This window comes from Triticum aestivum, chromosome 1D (genome assembly GCF_018294505.1).
Source record: "Triticum aestivum cultivar Chinese Spring chromosome 1D, IWGSC CS RefSeq v2.1, whole genome shotgun sequence".
Lineage (NCBI taxonomy): Eukaryota > Viridiplantae > Streptophyta > Magnoliopsida > Poales > Poaceae > Triticum > Triticum aestivum.
Window position 1 is genome coordinate 391,437,067 of NC_057796.1, and position 21,586 is coordinate 391,458,652.

Genomic DNA, 21,586 nt, shown 5'->3' on the forward strand with positions numbered 1-21,586 from the left:
TAAATCAAAGAAAAACAAATAAAAAAACAAAGAAACAAAGTGCAAAAAAGTATGAAAAATGGAGAATAAAAAAGAAAATGACCCCCCCCCCCCCCCCCCCCAAAAAAAAGAAAAGAAAACTCAATGAAAATTGGCTTGAATCGCCTCAAGTACAAAGCGCACCTACAACTTATCACTAACATGACTTGGGCGGAGTGGTAGCAGGTCCCGCGGTCGCCCCTGGAGACCAGGGATCGAACCCTGTCCACCTAGATCGTGTCTATGTGCACCGAACCCTCTTCTTCCCCTTCCCCTTAACGTATCTCTTCACCACATATTGCTCACGTCATGGCCAAAAAACCTAGATACTCCTGTATGAACAACTCACGTTGCATAATCGCTATTGCCTTTGATACTGCTATATGCGTGCACTGAGAGAGGAAAAACCCTTAGGGAGAGCAGCCTCTCGTCTCGCTTAATGCAAGAAATAGACGCCACACTGAAACAGAGTAGTTTTGTTGAGAAAAAAACATGGGTGGATTGAAATTCGAACTCACCTTTCTCACCAGGGACCCTTCGTCTGCCGAGCCCCCTGGACCGAGTCTATGTGCACCCCCTTCTTTCCCTTTCCCGTACCGTCTCTCTTCACCACAGATCGCTCACGTCATGGCCAGGAAAACCTAGACACTCCTGTATAAACAACTCACAATGCATAATCACTATTGCCTCTGATACTGCTACGCTACTAGCAAAAATTCCTTATTGTTCTTCGTTGGGAGCATGGTGCTTGGAGACATGGCTGCTTCCTTATTGTTCTTCTCCAGTGCTCGCCGATGTCCTTTCTTGATCCTCGGTGGTGCCATGTACGGCCGCCGACGGTGTGCCCAAGACGGTGTTTTCTTCGGATTGGATCGGGTCCCGCCATACACTTGTCACTTTCTCTTAGGCGTTCAGAGTGGATGGTCCGTCGACAAGAGAAGCTCTGCGAAAGTTGGTGGTCTTTGGAGGTGACCGACGTCGGTCGTGACGCAGTGTTGTGTATTAGCTAGGACATGCGCTTTTGTGTTGTAGTTTGCTTTTCAGTGGTGTCCATCTTTGGTCTTACTCGAATGTGATATATGTGTGCTACGCTCATTGTTCACAGTGAGTGCTAGTTTTCTTACAATTGACATTCCGCTTTCTATAAAATTATGGTATATGCCTGGACATAATCTAATTAAAAAAAACTTTGAGAGTTCGAATTCACCGGTTCACCCCAATCCTGTCCTCTTCTCCACGAGACGATTCGAGCTGAGCCGAAGAACGCCCAATGGGACTCCTCCTTTTGACTAAAGCTGTCAGAGCCGCCTGGACCGAGTCCATGTGCACCAACCAAACCCCCCTTCCTTCTTTCCCCACCGTCTTCGCTCACGAGCAGAAGCACAAACCCCTCCCCCCGTACTTGCCAGCCTGCCACACACAGCGTCGCCGGCAAAATGCCCCTCCTGCTCCGACGCCTCGTCGGCGCCGTCGCCGTCGCGGCCCCCCTCCGCCGCTCCCTCTGCACGGCGGCCCCGCGCCCTCCCTGGGCCATGGTGAACAGCCAGGCGGCGCTGGACGCGTCAGGGGCGCCGTCGCAGAGCGCGCGCGCGCTCGTCGACCTCAACACCATCCCGTGCGTCTCCCACCTCTCCGTCCCCGCTCGCCTCGTCACCCCCCACGGCGACGACATGGGTTCCCTCGTGGGCATCGTCCGCGGCGCGAGCAGCGACGGCCTCCTCCTCCTCGACTTCATCGACGCCCGCCACCGCCCCTTGTGGCCACACGAATTCGCCGCGGCCCGCGGCGGCGTGGAACCGGAGGGCAAGCTCTTCGTCTGCAACCCTCTCAGCGGCCAGCTGGTCCGCCTCCCGGCCCCGGGCATGGATGTCCCCAAAATGGGAAGTACCTCTTTCGGCCTGCTCACCCAATCTCAAGGCTCACACGGCCCGCCGGATAGGTACGTGGTCGGTCAGCTCAGTAAAAGCAGTCGCGGGGGAGGGGTGTGGCGCAGGGTCGTTCGCCGGTTTCTGTCCGAGACAGGGGAGTGGGACGAGCGGCCGCTGGTCGGGGTGGCCGAGTTGGATCCTGGGCGGAGCATGATGATCAACCATGAGGTACTGGCGTTCGGCGACCGGCTGTGGTAGCTGGACGTGGCCTGGGGTGCCTGCTCCGTCGACCCCTTCAGCGACCGGCCGGAGCGCCGCTTCGCCGAGCTGCCGCGCTCCAGCGTGCTGCCTGTTTCTGATTCCCCGACGCTGAGCAGGTACCGGCGCATGGGGGTCAGCGAGGGGAAGCTGCGCTACGTCCAAGTGTCCCATGGACACAAGCACGACAAGTGGTGCGTGATCCTTTCGTTTTTGCTGGATGACGAGACCTACAGCTGGGCGCTGGATCACGGAGTTGAAATTACAGATCGGCAAGACCCTTGCTATGTTCAAATTGCTGCCGTAGATCCATTCAATGCCAACCTTGTGTACCTCCAACATGGTAGCGCTGTTATTGCCATGGACCTGGCTAAGGGGAAGGAGATTTGGAGGGGTTACCTGCCTAAGGAATTCCTCTTTCAGAAGTTGCTCCACTGTAGTCTTCTTGTTCCGTGCGTGCTCCCAACATGGCTTGCCACAAGCCATATCCCTTCTGCAGGTAAATATAAGCTTCATACACTTGATACCGAATCATCCAATCCAAAGTTTACTGCCCTATAATGGTTATATTGGACACGATTTAGTTTGTTAATATACACCAACTGCATTTGTATTGAAATTTCTGAAGGATGTGACGATATCTCACACATTGCGGTTTAATAATTGCACATAACTCATACTTTTCTGAATTAAATTGGACATTGTTAGCAGTGTTTTTAACCTTTTTAGGATATCAGGGATGGAATCTGGCATTGCTAGAGAATCTCATGTATTTTATAGATTGCATTGGTTATGAGATTGTCTATCAGGTAAAAAAATGGTTTTGCCGATCTAATTAATGTCAGCATATAGATATGCAGTCGTCTTGTTAAATGCCTAAATGTTGTTTTCCAATTCAAGTCTTGATGCAACGATGACACATATACTGCTCTTGTTGCTCATATCTATTTAAGTTATTGTATCTATTAATTGAAGGAACCCTTTCAAGCAACAAGGCTGATTGCAAAAGGAAGACTTTGGCAGACATACTGGTTCGCATAGACAAATGTTAGACAAACGGAAACGTGACAGCTAATTTGTCTCCGGTACTCTCTCTTAAATAACTCTTTCTTGTTTGGGTACCCTTGTTTCGTTTGATATTTTGTCATATTTTGTTCTTTCTTGTGGCATGATTCTGCATTTCTCCTACACTGCCCATAAAATGTGTTACTTGCACAAACAACAGAGTGTCGGTCATGTTTCCAAATCACTATGGTGAGCTGGTTATCTTAATTGTTCAATAATTATACCAACTCGTGGTTGACTGTATGCACAAATGGTGGCTGATTACATGACATGACACTATCTTTTCTCCAATTATACTGCACTTTTAGACAAATAAAAATATGATTCTTGAATATGTTGGGAGTAGTCAATGAATCGGTAGCACGGCGAATGATGTGGCTTCTACTTCTTTTTGACTTATATAATCGCCGGTACTGTCTTCAGTGCTGGACTGCTACACAGAGTAGTATTACCTTGTCTGAACTCCATTACCCGGTCTGACTTATCCTAGACATGAAATTAGGACAAGGCTAAAAGATGCCTGCCTTTTCACCATGATAATGATTTGTCTTTCACCAGTCAATATCCTCAAATGTTATCAACAAATTATGACTGAACTGAAGCATGTTGCTTGCTATTATTTCTTACCAAGTGACCGTACTGTATATTGACTTACCACCAAAATTGCAATGCTACCCAGTAGTCCTTCAACAGAAGTGTTCCCCAAGTATGTCATCACTAAACCTATTTCTACTTACTACTTTGCCTTGCAGATTCCTTAAATTTGACCAAAAACAGAGTTGAAGGTGGCACCTGCGAGACAGGAGCTCTTATTTTAGGGGAATTCTGTGACAATTCTGGGCTTGCTCTTTTGGCTGATGCAATTCTCTTTGAAAAGGATCAGAAATCCAACTTTACTTGCGAGTTGTGAGAGATCATGCCTATGCTCTTTGTAAAATGTTAATGCCCTTAAGTGTTTAGTTCTGACATGTTTCGTTTTGCATTCATCAAATCTGGGATATGCTTGATTGGATATTTGCATGCTGATGATGAGAAATGTATGAGCTCTCTTTATCTTATTACTTCCTCCCCCTATGTAATTCGTATTGAAATCTCTAAAAAGACTTATATTTAGGAACGGAGGGAGTAGATGCTTCTGCATAACAAGAAAGCGAACCTCTCACTGGCATAAATGCTAATTCTATATTGGTCATCACGGTATGTGTTGTAGAGCATACTATTTTGTTGTAGTTACCTGTCATACCCAATATAAAGCAGAGTTCATGTTAGCACTATTGTAGAATGCATGTGTTTTGGATTGGATGACTGAAATATTCATCAGAAAATATGGATCCAAAGTTGATGTGATTCTACTGTAGGGAGCAAAGCACAAAATTTCATTGGAGGACGATACTTTTTTTATGATGGTGATTTTTCTAGGAGAAACTGTAGGTGATCTACCTACTGTGAAAATCGTGTTGATAAGTCATGATGTAGAGATATACTACAAACAACCTAAACTAGTACTATTATACAAAGCCGGGAGCCCGGGAGGCATATTCTTCCCTCGTATCTTCCCTATGTCCGGCTGCGCCGCTCATGGAGCGGCAAAGAGGGTGCTTCAGTCGGAGGGGAAGGGTGCTTCCGTGGAGCTCAGGCGGGTGCCCAAGATGGTCTGAGATAAAGGAGAACCTGCCAGGGAACTCGCAACGGCCTCCATGGTATACAAGCAGCAGCGACCTCTCGTGTTCTATTTATCCTCGATGATGGATGCGGGCGCGGACGTGCGGGCCGCCACCTCGTTGACATCCGCGCAGCTGGCTTCTTTCTCTGCGTGCATGGCGCAGCTACGCGTGCGTCGACGGCGAATGGCGCAGTCGCAAGCACTGGATGCGGCGACGCCCGTGCCGTCGTGGAGCAGCTCACCACTCCTCATCGAGCTGGCCTAGAGCGGCGAGTTGTTGAACCACGTGCCGTCTTGGGGTGGCAACTGGCTCCGTCAGGCTAAGCGAGGGTGGTAGAGTAGCGAGCTGCCTCACTCGTATCCGGCGGGCTCGGTGGACCACCCAGCTGGCTTGTATGCCGGAGAACTGATCTTCCGAAGTCATCAATAGAGTGGAGAAAATGATGAAGGAGGATATGGGGCAGCAGAGGGGTGCAATTCTTGCCCGGCGTCTGGCCTCGTTTAAATATAGGGCGGACGGGAGGAGCTCGGCCGACGTTGCGTTTAAGGATGGCCCGCTCATGAATGGACGTGTGGCTAGAGTAGGTTTCTCGGCATCCACACAGGTTTAATGGAGGCATATGAATGTGGCAAGGAGGTGTGTTTAGCCAGGTGTGCAGCGGGTGGCGCCCTCGACCAGTGTGCCGCTTCAATGGCGGAAGCAGTGGGAGGTCGCGTCCGTCCTGAGCCGCCTTCAATGCGGAGCGGTGCACTCTACGTCGACATGAATGCGGGCAACTGGCAGTGAGAGGGAAGCGCACGCGGGAGGGGAGAGGTTTTTGATGGACCGGGGCGGTCAGAAGCCGGTTTCTGATTGGTTCAGACTCCTGCAAACCTCCCCCACTTTTGTCTCCGATTTGCGGGAGAAATCACATCTGGGCCGCCCCGTGGACCGATACAGTTCGCCATTGGATGGCTTCCACGGTCCGGACGGTTGTGGGAGGTTTGAGGGTCGGCGTTGGAGATCCCAGTCTTGATTCATGCAACCCAACAGACACCTTCGAAGATACCTGTAGAGCACCTTTATGATCATACAGTTTATAAAGTAGCATTTGATAGCACACAAGGCATTCCTCTGATATCCAGGAGTGGCATGATCTCATGGTCTAAGGAACTAATACTTGACATTAAGAAAGTTGTAAAAAATAACTAAACAATATGATGGTAAACTTACGGTTGGTTCTGTCCATCACATCAACTCATGTCTATGGTTAGGAAACTTTAACCATCTTTATTCAACGAACTAGTTTAGTAGAGGCTTATTAGGGACACGTTGTTGTTTATGTATCCACACATATATTTAAGTTTTCGGTCAATACGATTCTAACATGAATAATAAACATTTATCATCAACAAAGAAATATGAAAATAACCAATTTATTATTGCCTATAGGGCATATTTCTTACAGAATGAGTTCTTGTGCGATGCGTGGTTGGCCGTCTCTACGGACTTCATAAGCAGGAGCAGAAGGGGGCTCTTTTGGAAGCACACGCATGATTCATTTCATGCGCGAAACCACTTTGCGCCGTACGACACGCACATCATCCATAAACGTAATGTGAAGTCATTAACGTATTGATGGTACACTATCCGGAACTCAGTCACGAAGTTTTATGACGAGGTTGATTGGCTGGAGGCAATGTGGCCGCGTGCGGCAACCATGGAGATCATACGTTTTGTTTCTTCTTGCACAACTCGTTGATTGATTCATTCTCAAAGTTTCTATACATGTTATGTAGCCTATATGCGCTGTTGTAATGTACCACGGGACAGAGGGCAAATCATTCACGCACACACATTGTTGGATGAACCTTAAGGGGTAGTATGTGTCAGACAACATGATTCATCCATAAAAAATTGTTGAACATTCGGTTAATCTTGTTGAATTTGGACTATTTCTCGTTGAATTTGTACTATTGTTGTACTAGACTTATTTACATGCTATGTATGGATGATTTGTGCTATTTTCTATCCGAACTCGATGAATTCCGTCATGGCGTTGTGTTTGATGAAATTTGTCATGTTAGTTGAAACCCGGTTTGAAATGTATGCGGATAGCTCTGAATGACCAGCCCCGCATCCATGTCCACGGACTGATCCCCCTGTCAGCGGACGGATGCGGTGTCTGGTTTGCAGGTCGGCGTTGGAGATGCCCTAAGTCTTGTAGTAGCTACTATAGCAGCCCCTGGTGCTCTTCTTGTTGGAGTTTCAGTTTTGCAATGTATTTTTATGTAATATATGAATAAGAAAAACACGTTATAAGTTATCACGTCTTGTTTGTCAAGTTGATTTTTTTTTTCAGAATACATATAAGACGTGTATCATCTATTATAGAAGAAAGAGTAGACACCCTCCACCAGATTACACACTGGCCAAAAGGCCGCGTCCACAATCCCATCCTTGGCAGAATTGTTGCATGCCTCCTCTAATAATTCATGCCGTTCTCCACAAGTTGCCCTCCTCTAAGATCCTATGTAACTGCTACTACCCTCTCATTCGGATTGGCATTGTCTTAAAAACAACGTCATTTCGATGCTTCCATAACTCTCACATAGTGAGACAACATATAGCGAGCAGATCCTTCCTATGTCGAAGCCCATGTTCGACAAAGGTGCACCAATGCAAGTGTCGATCAGCCAGTCCAGGAGGCTGAATACCTGGACCCAAGCCATCAAGAACTTGTGCCAAACAGATCGCAAGAAGGGGCGCGCCACCATCAAGTGATCCATTGTTTCTTGTCCTTGGTTGCTTAGCTGGCAAGATGCTTGGTGAGGTAGTTCGCGGCGCACTAAAATGATCAGAGAGGTCCAACATATATCCTACAAAGCCAGCCAGGAGAATACCTTGCAGGAAAGAGGGGCTCTCGAGTGCCACGTAAACGATGCCGCCTATTCGTGCCGGCGGCCCACAAACTTCGTCGCGTAAGCCGAACGCGTAGGGTAATCACTAGACGGCTCCCAGGCCCAACGCACCCTGTCCTCGATCCCTTCTTGTACCTGAACTTGCGCTGTTGACTCCCATAACGTCAGATACTGTGATAGCAAGTCAACTCCATTTCTTTTTCGGTACAACCCCCTTAAACACATCAACGGAGGAGATCTCTCTATACCCCTTCATAATAAAGGGTAAGATGGTCTTTCCTGAAAGTACATCGCCACCGATACACGGCCACAAAACCCCCTCCGCCTTGGGCCGACCCAATTTATAGGTTTTCCTTTGTCTGGGAAACTCTTTAAAAAAAGAGTGTCTGACAAGATTCAAACCCAACACCTATTAGGTTAGCACGAGCACGTTGACCAACTAGACTACTCTCATGTTGTGCCTAGATACATAATTTTCTCTTCTTCAAATATAACACTAACCAATGCAAGCCTGTTATTTTTTTTTCCGGTTTTTATTTTCTTTTTTCTCTTTATTTTATTTTCTATTCTAAATCGTGAACTATTTTTAAATCAGGAACTTCTTATTAAATCCGCGGACTTTACAAATTCGTGAAAATTTTCTTAAATTTGCGAACTTTGTTTCAAATTAGTGAACTTGTTTTACCAAATCTACGGACTCTTTTAAATTTTACAAACTTTTTTCAAAGCTCATGATTTTTTTTCAAATTCATTAACATTTATTTTTCAAAAAGGATGATTTAAGAAAAAAAAACACGAACACTTGGGCCATCCTAACGGTCACTGTTGAGGATATAACCATTGGAGTCACCCGCACAGGAGGGGCCGGGTTACGTCATAATAATCATCACGTGAAGCCCAATACCAAGCTTGAGGATGGCGGATCAATAATGGGCTTAAGACCCGGAGGCGGCTTAAGGCCCGTAGTGATAAACCGTCGTTGTAACAAGACTTGTAGTATAAGGTTAGAGTAGTTAAGAGTCCGAGCCGGATGCTGTTATAAGCCGGCCGGGACTCTGAGAGCCGCGGGGCGTCAACCTCTCTATATAAAGGGACGACCCGGCGGCGGTTCAGGGGAGAAGAGATCGATAGCCGGGCATAGCGATTAAGCTCCCTGGTCATCGAAACCCTAAGTAATACCACCTCAACTGGACGTAGGCTTTTACCTTCACCGTAAGGGGCCGAACCAGTATAACCCTCGTGTTCCTTGTCCCGTTTAACCCCTTTAAGCTTCCTAGCGGCGATGGCTCCATGACTAAGTCCTTGCACGAGGACATCTGCCGTGACAATTCCACGACAGTTGGCGCCCACCGTGGGGCCAGCGCACGGTGGATTTGAGTTCTTGAAGGGCAGCTTCGAAGGGCTCAAGGGATACGCTGTGGGCCGGATGGCCAAGAGTCGTCGCGGCAAGCTCTACATCGACGATGCAAACTGGGGCCCCGACGCCGGCTCAATCGAGTACGGGTACCGGGTCCCCTTCGGCGGAATCCATGTCTTCATTGGCAAGATTGGTGAGCCGGACCTCTGCGCCGATCTCATCGAGACGGCTCAGCGTGCACGACCCGCCCGGGCTCTACCTGCCTTGAAGCATGCTTTCGTGGGATGTGTCCATGGAGGACTCTCTGAAGGATCTGGATCTGGTGATGAGACGGCCGCCCGCTCTGACGGCGAGTTGTCTACGGATGAGACAAACTCGTTATATCAACTTCAAGATGGCAGGCTCAGGGGTTGTTCCGATGGCGACAGTATTCCGGACCCCTTTGAGCCGCCGAGCCGGGTTGGAATCTTCATGGCCGGCGCACAATCTGTTCAAAACTCCACCACTGGGGCAGGAGGCCCTGTGCCCTCGCCGGCTCAGGTGCTGATGGATCTCACAGACAAGATGATGGCCCTGTTAACCGCTACGGTTGCCCTAGCGGATCAAGCTCAGCATGACGCGGAGGTGGCACAGTTAAAGTTGGATCTAGCAAAAGCCAAGGAGGATCTGGCGGCGGAAGGGATTAGGATGGCTGCGGAGAGGGCGGCTCTCGACGTCCAGACTCAGCTAATTCAAGCGTAGTCTTTCCGGCTCACGATGGATCAAAACGCGTCCAATGAGGTCATGAGAAGGAGGCATCAAAAGGCCCAATCTCGACTCCCTCCGGTTTACGATCCTCGAAACCTCTTCAACACGCCTGGTGCAGGGCCTAGTAACCCGCCAGAGATCATGGCGCCCGGGGCTGGAACGCCAATTCAGCCCCAAGTGATGGGGCCTCCCCGGGTGAACGCTACCCCGCCTCAATACGTGCCAATACCAATGGGTCATTATGCCAACCCGTTGGAAAACATGGTCGCCGCGGCGGCGCGACTGGCGGCTCTCCCAATTAAGGGCGACTCTCCGACGGCGGTTGAAACCCGCCGGGTCAGAGAGCTTCTTCAGACGGCTCTGGCGCAACAGGAGGCATACTCATATAGCCGGGACAGGATTCATTCAACCCCTCGTCCAGGCCAGAGCCCGAGTTATAGCAGGCATATGGTCTCAGCGACCGGCTCTAGCAACGTACGACACCGTGATTTGCCTCCAGGCCACGGTCCGGTTCAGGATGGAGATTTTAACATGGTAGACCAAGACAGAGCACGACGAGAGGCGGAGCAGGCGGCTCAGTTGACGGCTTACCGGCCACTCCCGGCTTATCCGACGGCTTCCATCGACGCGGGTATACCTACAAGGACTGGAGGTGTTCCTTGTCTGGTGTCGGCTCTCCGTAACGAACGTCTGCCCAAGGATTTCAAAGGGCTAAGGAAAGTGCCTAATTACACAGCTGATTTACAACCCGGAGCATGGATCGAGAGTTACGAGATGGCTATGGAGTTGCTGGAGGTTAGTGAAGCGGCAATGGCCAAGTACTTCACCATGATGTTAGATGGGACTGCCCGCACGTGGTTGAAAGGGCTGCCACCGAATTCTATCTGGTCTTGGGCTGAGCTAAAAGCCCGGTTCATCCAAAACTTCAAAGATACCTGTAGGCAGTCTATGTCAATTGTGGATTTGACTAACTGTAAGCAGCAGGAGGGTGAGTCTACAACCCATTGGGTTCGCCGGGTCAAAGAGATAATACATTCATCTAATAAGATGGATGCCGGCTCTGCAGCCTTAATGTTAGAGCAGAATTGTCACTTTGCGCCCCTGAAGATGAAGCTCGGGCGGCTCAAGCGCGATTGCAATGATATGGGTACGCTGATGGCGGCCCTGGTTAAGTATGCCGACTCTGATAGTACCAAGGATCCCGCGTCGGATGATGAAAGGACAGGGAAGGGAAAACGGAATGGCAATGGCAAGGGCCCCCAGCATAACCCGGCGAACCAGGGAGGTAACAAGCGTAAGGCTGATGGCAGTATGGAGTTTGTGGCCAACGCCAGTTCACAGGGTAACAACCATCGGCGCAAGGGGAGACCACCTCCCCGCGCCGGCGGGTCAGGCCCGATGCTTGAGCAGTTGTTGAATGAGCCTTGTCCAAGGCATGGCTCTAGGGAAAAGCCGGCCACTCATCTGTGGAAGGACTGCACAATCATGAAGGCCTTTAAAAATTCCAATGCTTTCAATGGCAACAGTGGCCCGAGCAGCGGCTCAGGCGCCGGCGGCTTTCATGGCCCGGGCGGCGGTTCAAATTCCAATTCTCAGAATGTTCAAGGGGGCTTTAATCAGCAGTCCGGCCAGGGTCATCAGCAGCAGCAGCAGGGGGGATACCAGACCAATCCAAAGCAGCTCAATGGTGGACAGTATCATGTGTTTACCACCAGTCTGTGCAAGCGAGATCAGAAGCTTCATAAAAGGGCTGTGAATGCTGTTGTGCCGGCGGTTCCACGCTATTTAAGATGGTCTGAGCAGCCTATTATGTGGAGTAGGGAAGATCACCCTCCCCGGGTTGATAATCCGGGCCACCTGGCCCTGGTGGTGGCTCCTCAGGTAGGGGGATATAAATTCACTAAAGTGCTCATGGACGGAGGCAGCAGCATCAACATCCTCTATTATGAGACTTTCCATCGTATGGGATTGATTGATAAGAATCTCAGCCAGTCCAACACTGTTTTCCATGGTGTGGTGCCTGGTAAGTCGGCATATCCAGTTGGTATGATTGAGCTGGAAGTAGCTTTTGGAGATGAGTACAACTACAGGGTGGAGAAATTAACCTTTGAGGTGGTTAAGATAAGAAGTCCGTATCATGCTTTATTTGGGCAGCCGGCGTACGCCAAGTTGATGGCACGGCCGTGTTACATATATTTGCAGCTCAAGATGCCGGGTCACAATGGGACCATTACGGTTCATGGCAGCCGAAAGATAGCCTTGGAGTGTGAGGAAGGTGACGCGGCTTACGCTGAATCTGTTTGTGCGACAGAGGAGTTGAAGTTTTACAAGGATAATGTTGACCCGGCAGATATGACGTCTTTGAAAAAGCCGACCACGGAGCATGAGCCGGCAATGAAATTTAAGTCAGCTAATGAGACTAAACTTGTTGACTTTGTTCCAGGCGACTCATCTCAGCAGTTCAGCATCAGTGCCAATCTGGATCCGAAATAGGAAGACGCGCTCATCGAGTTCATCCGTGAGAACAGGGACATCTTTGCATGGAAACCTTCTGACATGCCGGGTGTACCTAGAGAACTCGCTGAGCACACTCTCAATATTGATCCGAAGTTTAAGCCGGTCAGGCGATTCCTCCGGCGGTTTAATGAGGAGAGGCGGAAAGCCATTGGTGAGGAGGTAGCCCGGCTCTTGGCGGTCGGGTTTATCGTTGAAGTTTTTCATCCAGAATGGTTAGCTAACCCGGTGCTCGTGCTTAAAAAGAACGGCACCTGGCGGATGTGTGTGGATTACACGGATTTAAACAAGGCTTGTCCGGCTGATCCTTTTGCTCTCCCCCGTATTGATCAGATTATTGATGCTACGGCGGGTTGTGAGCGCTTAAGTTTTTTGGATGCTTATTCTGGATACCATCAGATTAAAATGGCAGTTAAGGACCAGGAGAAGACAACGTTCATCACTCCTTTTGGAGCCTTCTGTTATGTATCTATGGCTTTTGGGCTCAAGAGTGCATAGGCGACTTACCAGCGTTGCGTGCAGAATTGTCTTCATAACCAGATTGGGCGCAATGTTCATGCTTATGTGGATGATATCGTGGTTAAATCCAGGGAGAAGGAGACCTTGATAGATGATCTGAGAGAAACCTTTGATAATCTCCGGGTCTACAAGATGATGCTTAATCCGGCCAAGTGTGTTTTTGGTGTTCCTGCAGGCAAACTCTTGGGTTTTCTGGTTTCTCACAGAGGCATTGAAGCTAACCCGGAAAAGATCAAGGCAATCACCTCTCTGGCTAAGCCGGCGTGTATAAACGACGTCCAGCGTCTGGCGGGTCGCATCGCTGCTTTAAGCCGGTTTATAAGCCGTTTGGGTGAAAAGGCCATGCCGCTGTACCAGTTGATGAGGAAAACAGATGACTTTGTCTGGAATGATGCTGCCAATGCTGCTTTTGAGGATTTGAAGAGACAGCTGGCTGAGCCCCCAGTTCTTGCTGCTCCTGTTGACAAGGAGCCCTTATTGCTGTATGTAGCCGCTAACACACGAGCCGTCAGTGTGGCTGTGGTGGTGGAGCGCAAGGAAGAGGGTAAGGAGTATCCGGTTCAGCGGCCGGTTTACTACGTCAGTGAAGTGCTCATTGAGTCCAAGCAACGGTATCCACATTGGCAGAAGCTTGTTTATGGGGTGTTCATGGCAAGCCGGAAGCTTAAGCATTATTTCCAGGGTCACCCTATCACTGTGGTTAGTTCTGCTCCTCTAGGAGATATCATCCAAAACAGAGAAGCCACAGGGAGAGTGGCTAAGTGGGCTATAGAGCTTGGGCCTCATGGTCTGAAATATGTGCCACGCACTGCTGTCAAATCTCAAGCATTGGTAGACTTCATCAATGATTGGATGGAGCTGCAGGTACCTAAAGAGAAACCGGATAATACATACTGGACTATTCACTTCGACGGGTCTAGGCAATTGGAGGGCTCGGGGGCTGGAGTTGTATTAACTTCCCCTCGGGGTGACAAGTTCTGCTATGTGCTACGGTTGATGTTTCCCTATACTAACAACGCGGCCGAGTACGAGGCCTTGCTCCATGGTCTTCGGATGGCTAAGGAGATGAGCTTGAGCCGGGTAAGGTGCTTTGGCGACTCAGATTTAGTGGCTCAACAAGTGTCAGGCAAGTGGGATTCCAGGGACCCTCTCATGGCGGCTTATCGCCGTGAAGTTGATGCCATTTGGACACTTTCAGGGTTACCAAGTAGAGCACATTGATCGCAGGAAGAACGAGGCGGCTGATGCATTAAGCCGGCTGGGCTCTCAGCGAAAGCCGGTGCCGCCTAATACTTTCTTGGACATTTTGCATAACCCTTCTGTTAAGTTGCCTACAGAGGAAGACTTGGCTATCCCTGACCCGGAGGCACAATTAGTGGCGGCTCTCCACATTACCCCAGACTGGACAGTACCATACTTGGCTTACATGACCCGGGGAGAATTGCCTGAGGATGAAACTTTGGCCAGACAAATAACCCGGCGGTCTAAGTCAATGATAATTATCAATGGTGAGCTGCATCGTCGCAGTGTCACTGGAACTTTCCAGCGTTGTGTTTCACCTGAGGAAGGTCAAGAGATTTTACGTGAAGTTCACGAGGGGGATTGTGGCCATCATGCCGGCTCAAAATCCCTTGTGGCCAAGGCTTTTTGTCATGGTTTCTATTGGCTGACGGCTCATGCTGATGCGGAGGACTTGGTCAGTAAATGTAACGGTTGTCAGAAGTTCTCACGACGGGCTCATGTACCGGCTCAAGAGCTGAGGATGATTCCAATCACCTGGTCGTTTGCGGTCTGGGGGCTTGATATGGTTGGGCCTTTTAAAAGGTCCAAGGATAAGAAGACCCACCTTCTGGTGGCGGTTGACAAGTTCACAAAGTGGGTTGAGGCAGAGCCAGTTAGTAAGTGTGACGCAGCCACAGCGGTTCAGTTCATGAAAAGGGTGATATTTCGCTTTGGTTTTCCACGCAGCATTATAACTGACAATGGCACCAATCTGTCTAAGGGCGCCATGGAGGAATTTTGTCAACGAGAGCATATTCGGCTCGATGTTTCATCTGTGGCTCACCCTCAATCCAATGGCCAGGCTGAGAGAGCCAATCAGGAGATATTAAAGGGCATCAAGCCCCGGCTTTTGGTCCCTTTGCAACGGACGCCGGGTTGTTGGGTGGAGGAGTTACCCTCCGTGTTATGGAGCATCAATACTACTCCTAACAGATCTACGGGTTACACGCCTTTCTTCATGGTTTATGGAGCGGAAGCAGTCCTCCCTAGCGACATCCATCATGACTCGCCTCGAGTGGCGGCTTATGTTGAGGCGGATAATGAGCGGGCGCGCCAAGATGCTCTTGACTTGTTGGACGAATAGCGTGATGTGGCAGCAGCTCGCTCGGCGATTTACCAACAAGACTTGCGTCGTTATCACAGCCGCCGGGTTAAGTCCCGGGTCTTCCAGGAAGGTGATCTGGTGCTCTGGCTCATCCAAGATCAAACAGATGAACACAAGTTATCCCCGCCTTGGGAAGGGCCCTTTGTAGTCAGCAAGAACTTGCACAACGGGTCATACTACCTTATTGATGTTCGGGAGCACAAAGATTCACGCAAGTCGGACGAAGGGACCCGTCGACCGTGGAACATAGCTCAGCTTCGGCCTTATTACACTTGAGCCACCGGCTCTCATAATGTACATATTTCTATAGCCATGTATCTATTATGATAAATAATAAAGCAGGACCTCTGTCCTTTTCTCCTCCAAAGGTAAATGTGTTATTTCCATTACAACATTACATGGAGGTGGATCCGGCTTATGATCGTATTCGAATCTAGCCGTTAACAATATGATCACTTGGGGGCTTCCTGTTCAAACATAGGTCGTATTCGAACCAAAGAGATCATAGCTGTCGATACCCACTTGATTGGCAAATTGCCGAGCTCATTGGGGAGTTTTCCTTGATCATATTTGAATCATAGCTCAACCCCCTTTGGGAACCGACGTGGATCGTATTCGAATCAGCGTCGTTAAACAACTCTTAAAGTCATTTGGGGGCTTCCTGTTCAAACATGGGTCGTATTCGAACCTAAGAGAACATAGCTGTCGGTACCCTCTTGATCGGCAACGCCAAACCCACTGGGGGCTATACGATCGCATTTGAATCTTAGCTTAACCCCTTTGGGACGGTTCTCTGGTCGTATTCGAACCAGAAACCCCTAAATTTGATCTTTTGGTTTGCAATAAGTTCTTTAGATCATATCAACAGTGTGCAAGGGCGGTTCTTGCTCTGCCGGCTTAAATTTGATTAACAATGTTGACAGCACACAATAAGCATTATCGATGCTGTTGAGCCGGACTTGCGTTCTCAACCTCATTATTTGGGTTACATAAACCGGAAGTGTACTTGAAGGCTGGCAGGTGTGCTCTTATGGTTATCTCAAAGATATAATCGAGAGCCGGTCTCTTATGACCTTGATTCATATTCCGGGTTATATGTAAAACATGTGATTCTCCATGCGGTAAGCCGCCTAGAGACTTGTGATTTGTTTTCCTATGCAGGACAATTAAAGACAGCTCTTTAAGCTTAAGGAAAGTAAATGATCAAACATAACCCGGAGGAACATAAAGAAGCAGCTTCAATGGAGTTAAGCATTCAACACGTGCACGATGGCATGACAAAATTAAGTGTTTGTCCTACTCTATTACAAGACTCCCTGAGTCCAAAAGGTGAGGCATTGTTTTAAAGTGTAAACCATGAGCCGCTTAAAAAATCAAGGTGCTTGTTGGGTCGAAGCTTCCGGCTCATCCCTTTCCGCTCCTCCGGCTATTCCCATGACCTGGAAGGTTGATGATTTCCAGTCAATGCCGCTCAAAGCTTCAAATTGAGCCTCATCATCAATTAACCCGGCCGGGTCAACTTCTGGGGCAAAGGTGTGCTTACGAGTCGGCGGGATCAGGCTGACTGCTTCATAGCATGGAGTTGGGATCCTCTGATTCTCCGCGTCATAGCCCGGCTGATACTTGGTAAGATCTGTGTCGTTCCCGATCATGGTAGCCACCGGGCGCACGCTTTTCACATAGGCGGCGAAGTCTTTCTGGTCAAAGGGGGTCCCGTCTTCCTTCAGGCCGGGGTATCCAAGAGCGATGTCGGCTGGGTCTAGCCCCGGGAGAAAAGCCTTGGCCCGGCTCAGAGCAGCTATAGCTCCGGCTCTTGCAGAGGCCCGTCTTAGCTCTTGGAAGCGCTGAGGAAGAACGGCAAGCCGCCTGAGTACGTCCGCCAGGTGAGTCGGAACCTCATTGGACAGGGCCACAACGGCTAAAGCACGCTGTGACCCGGTGTAGAGTTGCTCCACCAAGGTGTACACGGCCTTCAGCTTGGTCAGAACATTCTGATTATGGTTGGAGCTTCTGGGACCTGTTTAACAAAGTCAGGTGAGCTGAATGGCAATGGTGGGACTTATAAGACATAAAGAATGTAAACTTGTTAAAGGCTGGCAGAATGACTCACCGAAAATTGCGGAGACCATCTGTGACACATGGCGTTTTAAGCCGGAGAGTTCGGTGGTTCTCTCAGTCAGAGCAGCCTCTGCTTGTTCGGCCCGGCTGAGCAAGGCAGTTCTCTCCTCGGCCCAAGTCTTTCTTTCTGTTTCAAATTTCTTCTTCAGCTTTTCCTGTGCAGCAACACTGAACTCAAATTTGGCATTGGCCTTCCGGGTCTCAGTTTCCTGAGTCTTCAGGCGGTTCTTCAGCTCAGAGATTTCAGATTCAAATTTCTTGCAGGCAGCCTGTACAAATTCCGGGTTACAGTGTGAGTGATTATCATGCAACATTAAAGTCCCAAGCACTTTACAAGCAAAGACACTTGGCACTTGGGGGCTAATGTCTGCTGAAAGATTCTATTTATAATTGCCGGTTCATGAAGGTAAGCCGGAAGTTAAGTCTACAACGTATTCTATCATAAGTAATAGACTTGGGGGCTAGCATGGTAAGGATGACTATGGAGTAAGCAAGAGAGTTATACCTCAGATTTTTGCTGTATCTGCTTTACCATGTCAATCTCCAGGTCCCGGCTGTTGTGCACTTGACCAATGTAACCAGAAACAATGTCTCCAATGCTCAAGTTAGCATAGTCAGTGATATCCAATCTGGCCCTGCGGCGCTCCAGCAGTTCTTCTTTGGCAGAGCATTTGGCCAGCATAGTGGGTCTTCCCGGCTCAACATATTCGGTCCGGGTAATCACCACATCCGGGTCATCGGCCGGTTGAGCTGAGCTGGGAATCTCCGGGTTGTCAGAACCCGCCATGGTTTGTTCTTCAGTTGAAGCGGCGGTTTCTGGAGCTGGGGCAGATGGCGGCTCAGAGGCAGAGGCGTTGGGTTCAGTTAAGTCCAGCTCTTCGACCGGTTTATTTTTCTTTGCCCTCTTGCTGAGCTTGGCTTGGGCACTGAAAGTCAAAAGGTTAGTACAAAAAACATAAATAAGATAAGCACAAAATGAGATGATTATCATTACCCGGGTGCGGTCTTAAAAGCCGGCAGGTTAGATTGCATGGAGTCACCGGAGGAAGGTGAAGTTTCCTGATAGTTTGAATCAGACGAATTGAGTGGTTGACGAGTGACGCCTGCTAAAGGATGAAAAGGGTATAAGTTGGAGATAACCTCAGTCCGGCGCTTCCTTGATGCTTCAGGTAAGCCGGAGGAGAGGTCTGCATCCTTGTTGGTCCGGGTGTGTCTCCGGCTCTCATGAATCTGTCGCTTCAAAAGAAATTGAGGATCTTGATAAGCTAAAGGATGTGAAAATCTTACTTCCCGGGTTACTCTTCGGACTTTCAGCCTTGGCAAGGGCTCCGAGTCGGAGGAAAGTATAGTTACCTCTTCAATCACCGGGTTACTCGCTCCGGTATCATCCTGTTGATAATCAGTGTCACTAAGGTGGTTAAAAACAGATGAAAAACAAAAGAAGAGCCTGAAGAATCAAGTGCTACCTCTGACTCGGAGCTATCATCCAACTGAAGTAGCTCTGAGGCGCTAGGCTTACTCCCCTTCTTGCGGGGAGCGGCTCTCCTAGCGGCTTTTTTAGCCTTCCTGGCTTTTTTCGCAGCCTCATGGTCATACCTGACCTTCCAGAACTTGTCATTGGCCTGAAAAAATGCAACAAAGGTTTTCTTGAAGTTAAAACGAAAATTGTTAAAATGGAAAGTAAAGTACTCAGATCGGTAGCTTACCGCCGGAGCCGGGTTAGCTTGGCAGAAGGGGCTTAGGCCGGTCCTCCCGCAGTCTGCTAAGCTTTCGTTCAAGAGGGACTTGGTCATGTCGTCAACGACGTCCTCAGGTAGGTCATTGGGGCTGTGCCGCAGAGGATCATCCTTCTGGCCCGTGTAATCACACATTAAGCCGGGGCGGCGGCTCAAGGGAATCACCCGCCAAGAAATCCAGACCCGGACCAGATCAACGCCGTTGAGGCCATTTCCCAGGAGAGCCTTAATCTTGTTGATGGTGGGGATCAGTGGTTGACGCTCAGCTTGAGATAGTTTGTCTGGCAGGGGGTGATTTGGCTCCAGACGCAGGGCACGAAAGCCGGGCAGAGGGTTCTCATCAGCTGGAGAGGTATCCTGGCAGTAGAACCATGTCTGGTTCCAGTCCTTTGGGTGGCTTGGCGGCTCAGCATAAGGAAAGAGGCAATCTCTCCGTCGTTGAATGGAGATTCCGCCAAGTTCCAAGCTAGGCCCGTTGGCGCATTCATTCTGGTGGTTCAAGTAAAATAACTCCCTAAAGAGTAGCAGGCTGGGTTCCTCTCCAAGGTATACCTCACAAAACACTTGAAAGTTGCAAATGTTCGACACGGAATTGGGTCCAATGTCTTGAGGTCGCAGATCGAAAAAGTTTAGAATGTCTCTGAAGAATTTTGAGCCGGGAGGAGCAAAGCCCCGGCTCATGTGATCAGCAAATATCACAACCTCTCCGTCTCTTGGTTGAGGTCTTTCTTCGGACGGGTCAGGGTCATGATAGGACATGACCCGCAGCGGTCGTGCCGATCTGTAATTTCAGCTGAATGATCCAGCGCCCAGCTGTAGGTCTCGTCATCCAGCGAAAATGAAAGAATCACGGTCGACCTGTCGTCTCGATTGGACACTTGGACGTAGCGCACTTCCCCTCGCTGACCCCCATGTGCTGGTACCTGCTCAGCATCGGAAGCATCGGGGAATCGGAAGCAGGCAGCAGGCTGCAGCGCGGCAGCTCGGCGAAGCGGCGCTCCGGCCGGTCGCTGAAGGGGTCGACGGAGCAGGCACCCCAGGCCACGTCCACCCACCACAGCCGGTCGCCCAACGCCAGCACCTCATGGTTGATCAGCATGCTCCGCGCAGCCTCCATCTCGACCACCCCGACCAGTGGCCGCTCGTCCCACTCCCCTGTCTCTGAGAGAAACCGGCGAACGACCCTGCGGCACTCCCCTCCCCCGCGACTGCTTTTGCTGAGCTGAGCGACCACGTACCTCTCAGGCGGGCCGTGGGAGCCTTGGGATTGGGTGAGCAGGCCGAAAGAGGTGCTCATCTTGGGGACGTCCATGCCCGGGGCCGGGAGGCGGACCAGCTGGCCGCTGAGAGGGTTGCAGAGGAAGAGCTTGGCGGTCGGTTCCACGCCGCCGCGGTCCGCGGCGAGTTCGTGTGCCCGTATGGGGCGGGGGCGGGGGCGGGCGTCGACGAAGTCGAGGAGGAGGAGACCGTCGCAGCTGGCGCTGCGGACGATGCCCACGAGGGGACCCATGTCGCCGTGGGGGTCGACGAGGCGAGCGGGGACGGAGAGGCGGGAGACGCAGGGGGTGGTGTCGAGGTCGACGAGCGCGTGCGCGCCCCACGACGGCGCCCCTGACGCGTCCAGCGCCGCCTGGCTGTTCACCATGGCCCAGGGAGGGCGCGGGGCCGCCGTGCAGAGGGACCGGCGGAGGGGGCCGCGACGGCGCCGGCGCCGGCGAGGCGTCGGAGCAGGAGGGGCATTTTGCTTCCGGAGGAGCCGGTGACGCTGTGTGTGGCAGGCTGGCAGAGTGGCAGTACGGGGGAGGGGTTTGTGCCCTGCCCGTGAGCGACCTGGGACGGAGAGTTGGTGGAGACTCGGTCCAGGCGGCTCTGACAGCTTTAGTCAAAAGGAAGGGTCACGTCGAGCGTTCTCCGGTTGAAGCAGAGAAGAGGACGGGAAGCTGTGTTTAAACTCCTGTTTCAGATTTATTAGAGCATCTCCACTAGTCCCCCAAGAGGCCCTTTTCTTTAACCTTTTTATCGTCGGCGGTGAAAAAAACTCCACTCACGCCTCCAGCATCACTTTTTCTGCCGGTTTCGTGCAATTTTAGCGCCGGCAGTCCCGATCGAAACCCAGCCCCCTGGGAGGCATCTGGGAGCGCCGGCGACTTGTTTATGCACGCAAAGGCCCAAATGCAGCCTCTCTCCTCTCATTTTTCACCTGACACGCATGAGCTCTCTTTCTCTCTCCTCGCGGCTTTTCTTCCAACAACCGTGCCGCCGCCGTCTGCTTGCCGCCGCCGCGGCGGCTGCTCCGGCGGGTGGGGCCTCCTCCTCGTCCTCGTCGCGCGCCTTGGCTTCCTCCTCGTCCTCCTCTCGGCTCGCTGCTTGCTGCATGCGCGCCTCTGCGCTGCTTCAACCTCCGCCATCGAGGCCGAGCTGGAGGCCAGGGAGCGG

The 21,586-nt window shown here is 50.5% G+C and overlaps 1 protein-coding gene and 1 pseudogene across 1 annotated transcript; one reads left to right on the forward strand and one right to left on the reverse strand.

The window, feature by feature from the left end:
• Positions 1-1,383: 1,383 nt before the first annotated feature.
• LOC123170695 (uncharacterized) lies at positions 1,384-4,392 on the forward strand. Its single transcript, XM_044588498.1, has 3 exons — positions 1,384-2,643; positions 3,120-3,229; positions 3,962-4,392. The coding sequence occupies exon 1, from the start codon at positions 1,455-1,457 to the stop codon at positions 2,142-2,144; it is 690 nt and encodes a 229-aa protein (XP_044444433.1). The 5' UTR covers positions 1,384-1,454; the 3' UTR covers positions 2,145-2,643; positions 3,120-3,229; positions 3,962-4,392.
• Positions 4,393-18,798: 14,406 nt separating this feature from the next.
• On the reverse strand, positions 18,799-20,890 carry LOC123159485 (uncharacterized; annotated as a pseudogene).
• Positions 20,891-21,586: the final 696 nt, after the last annotated feature.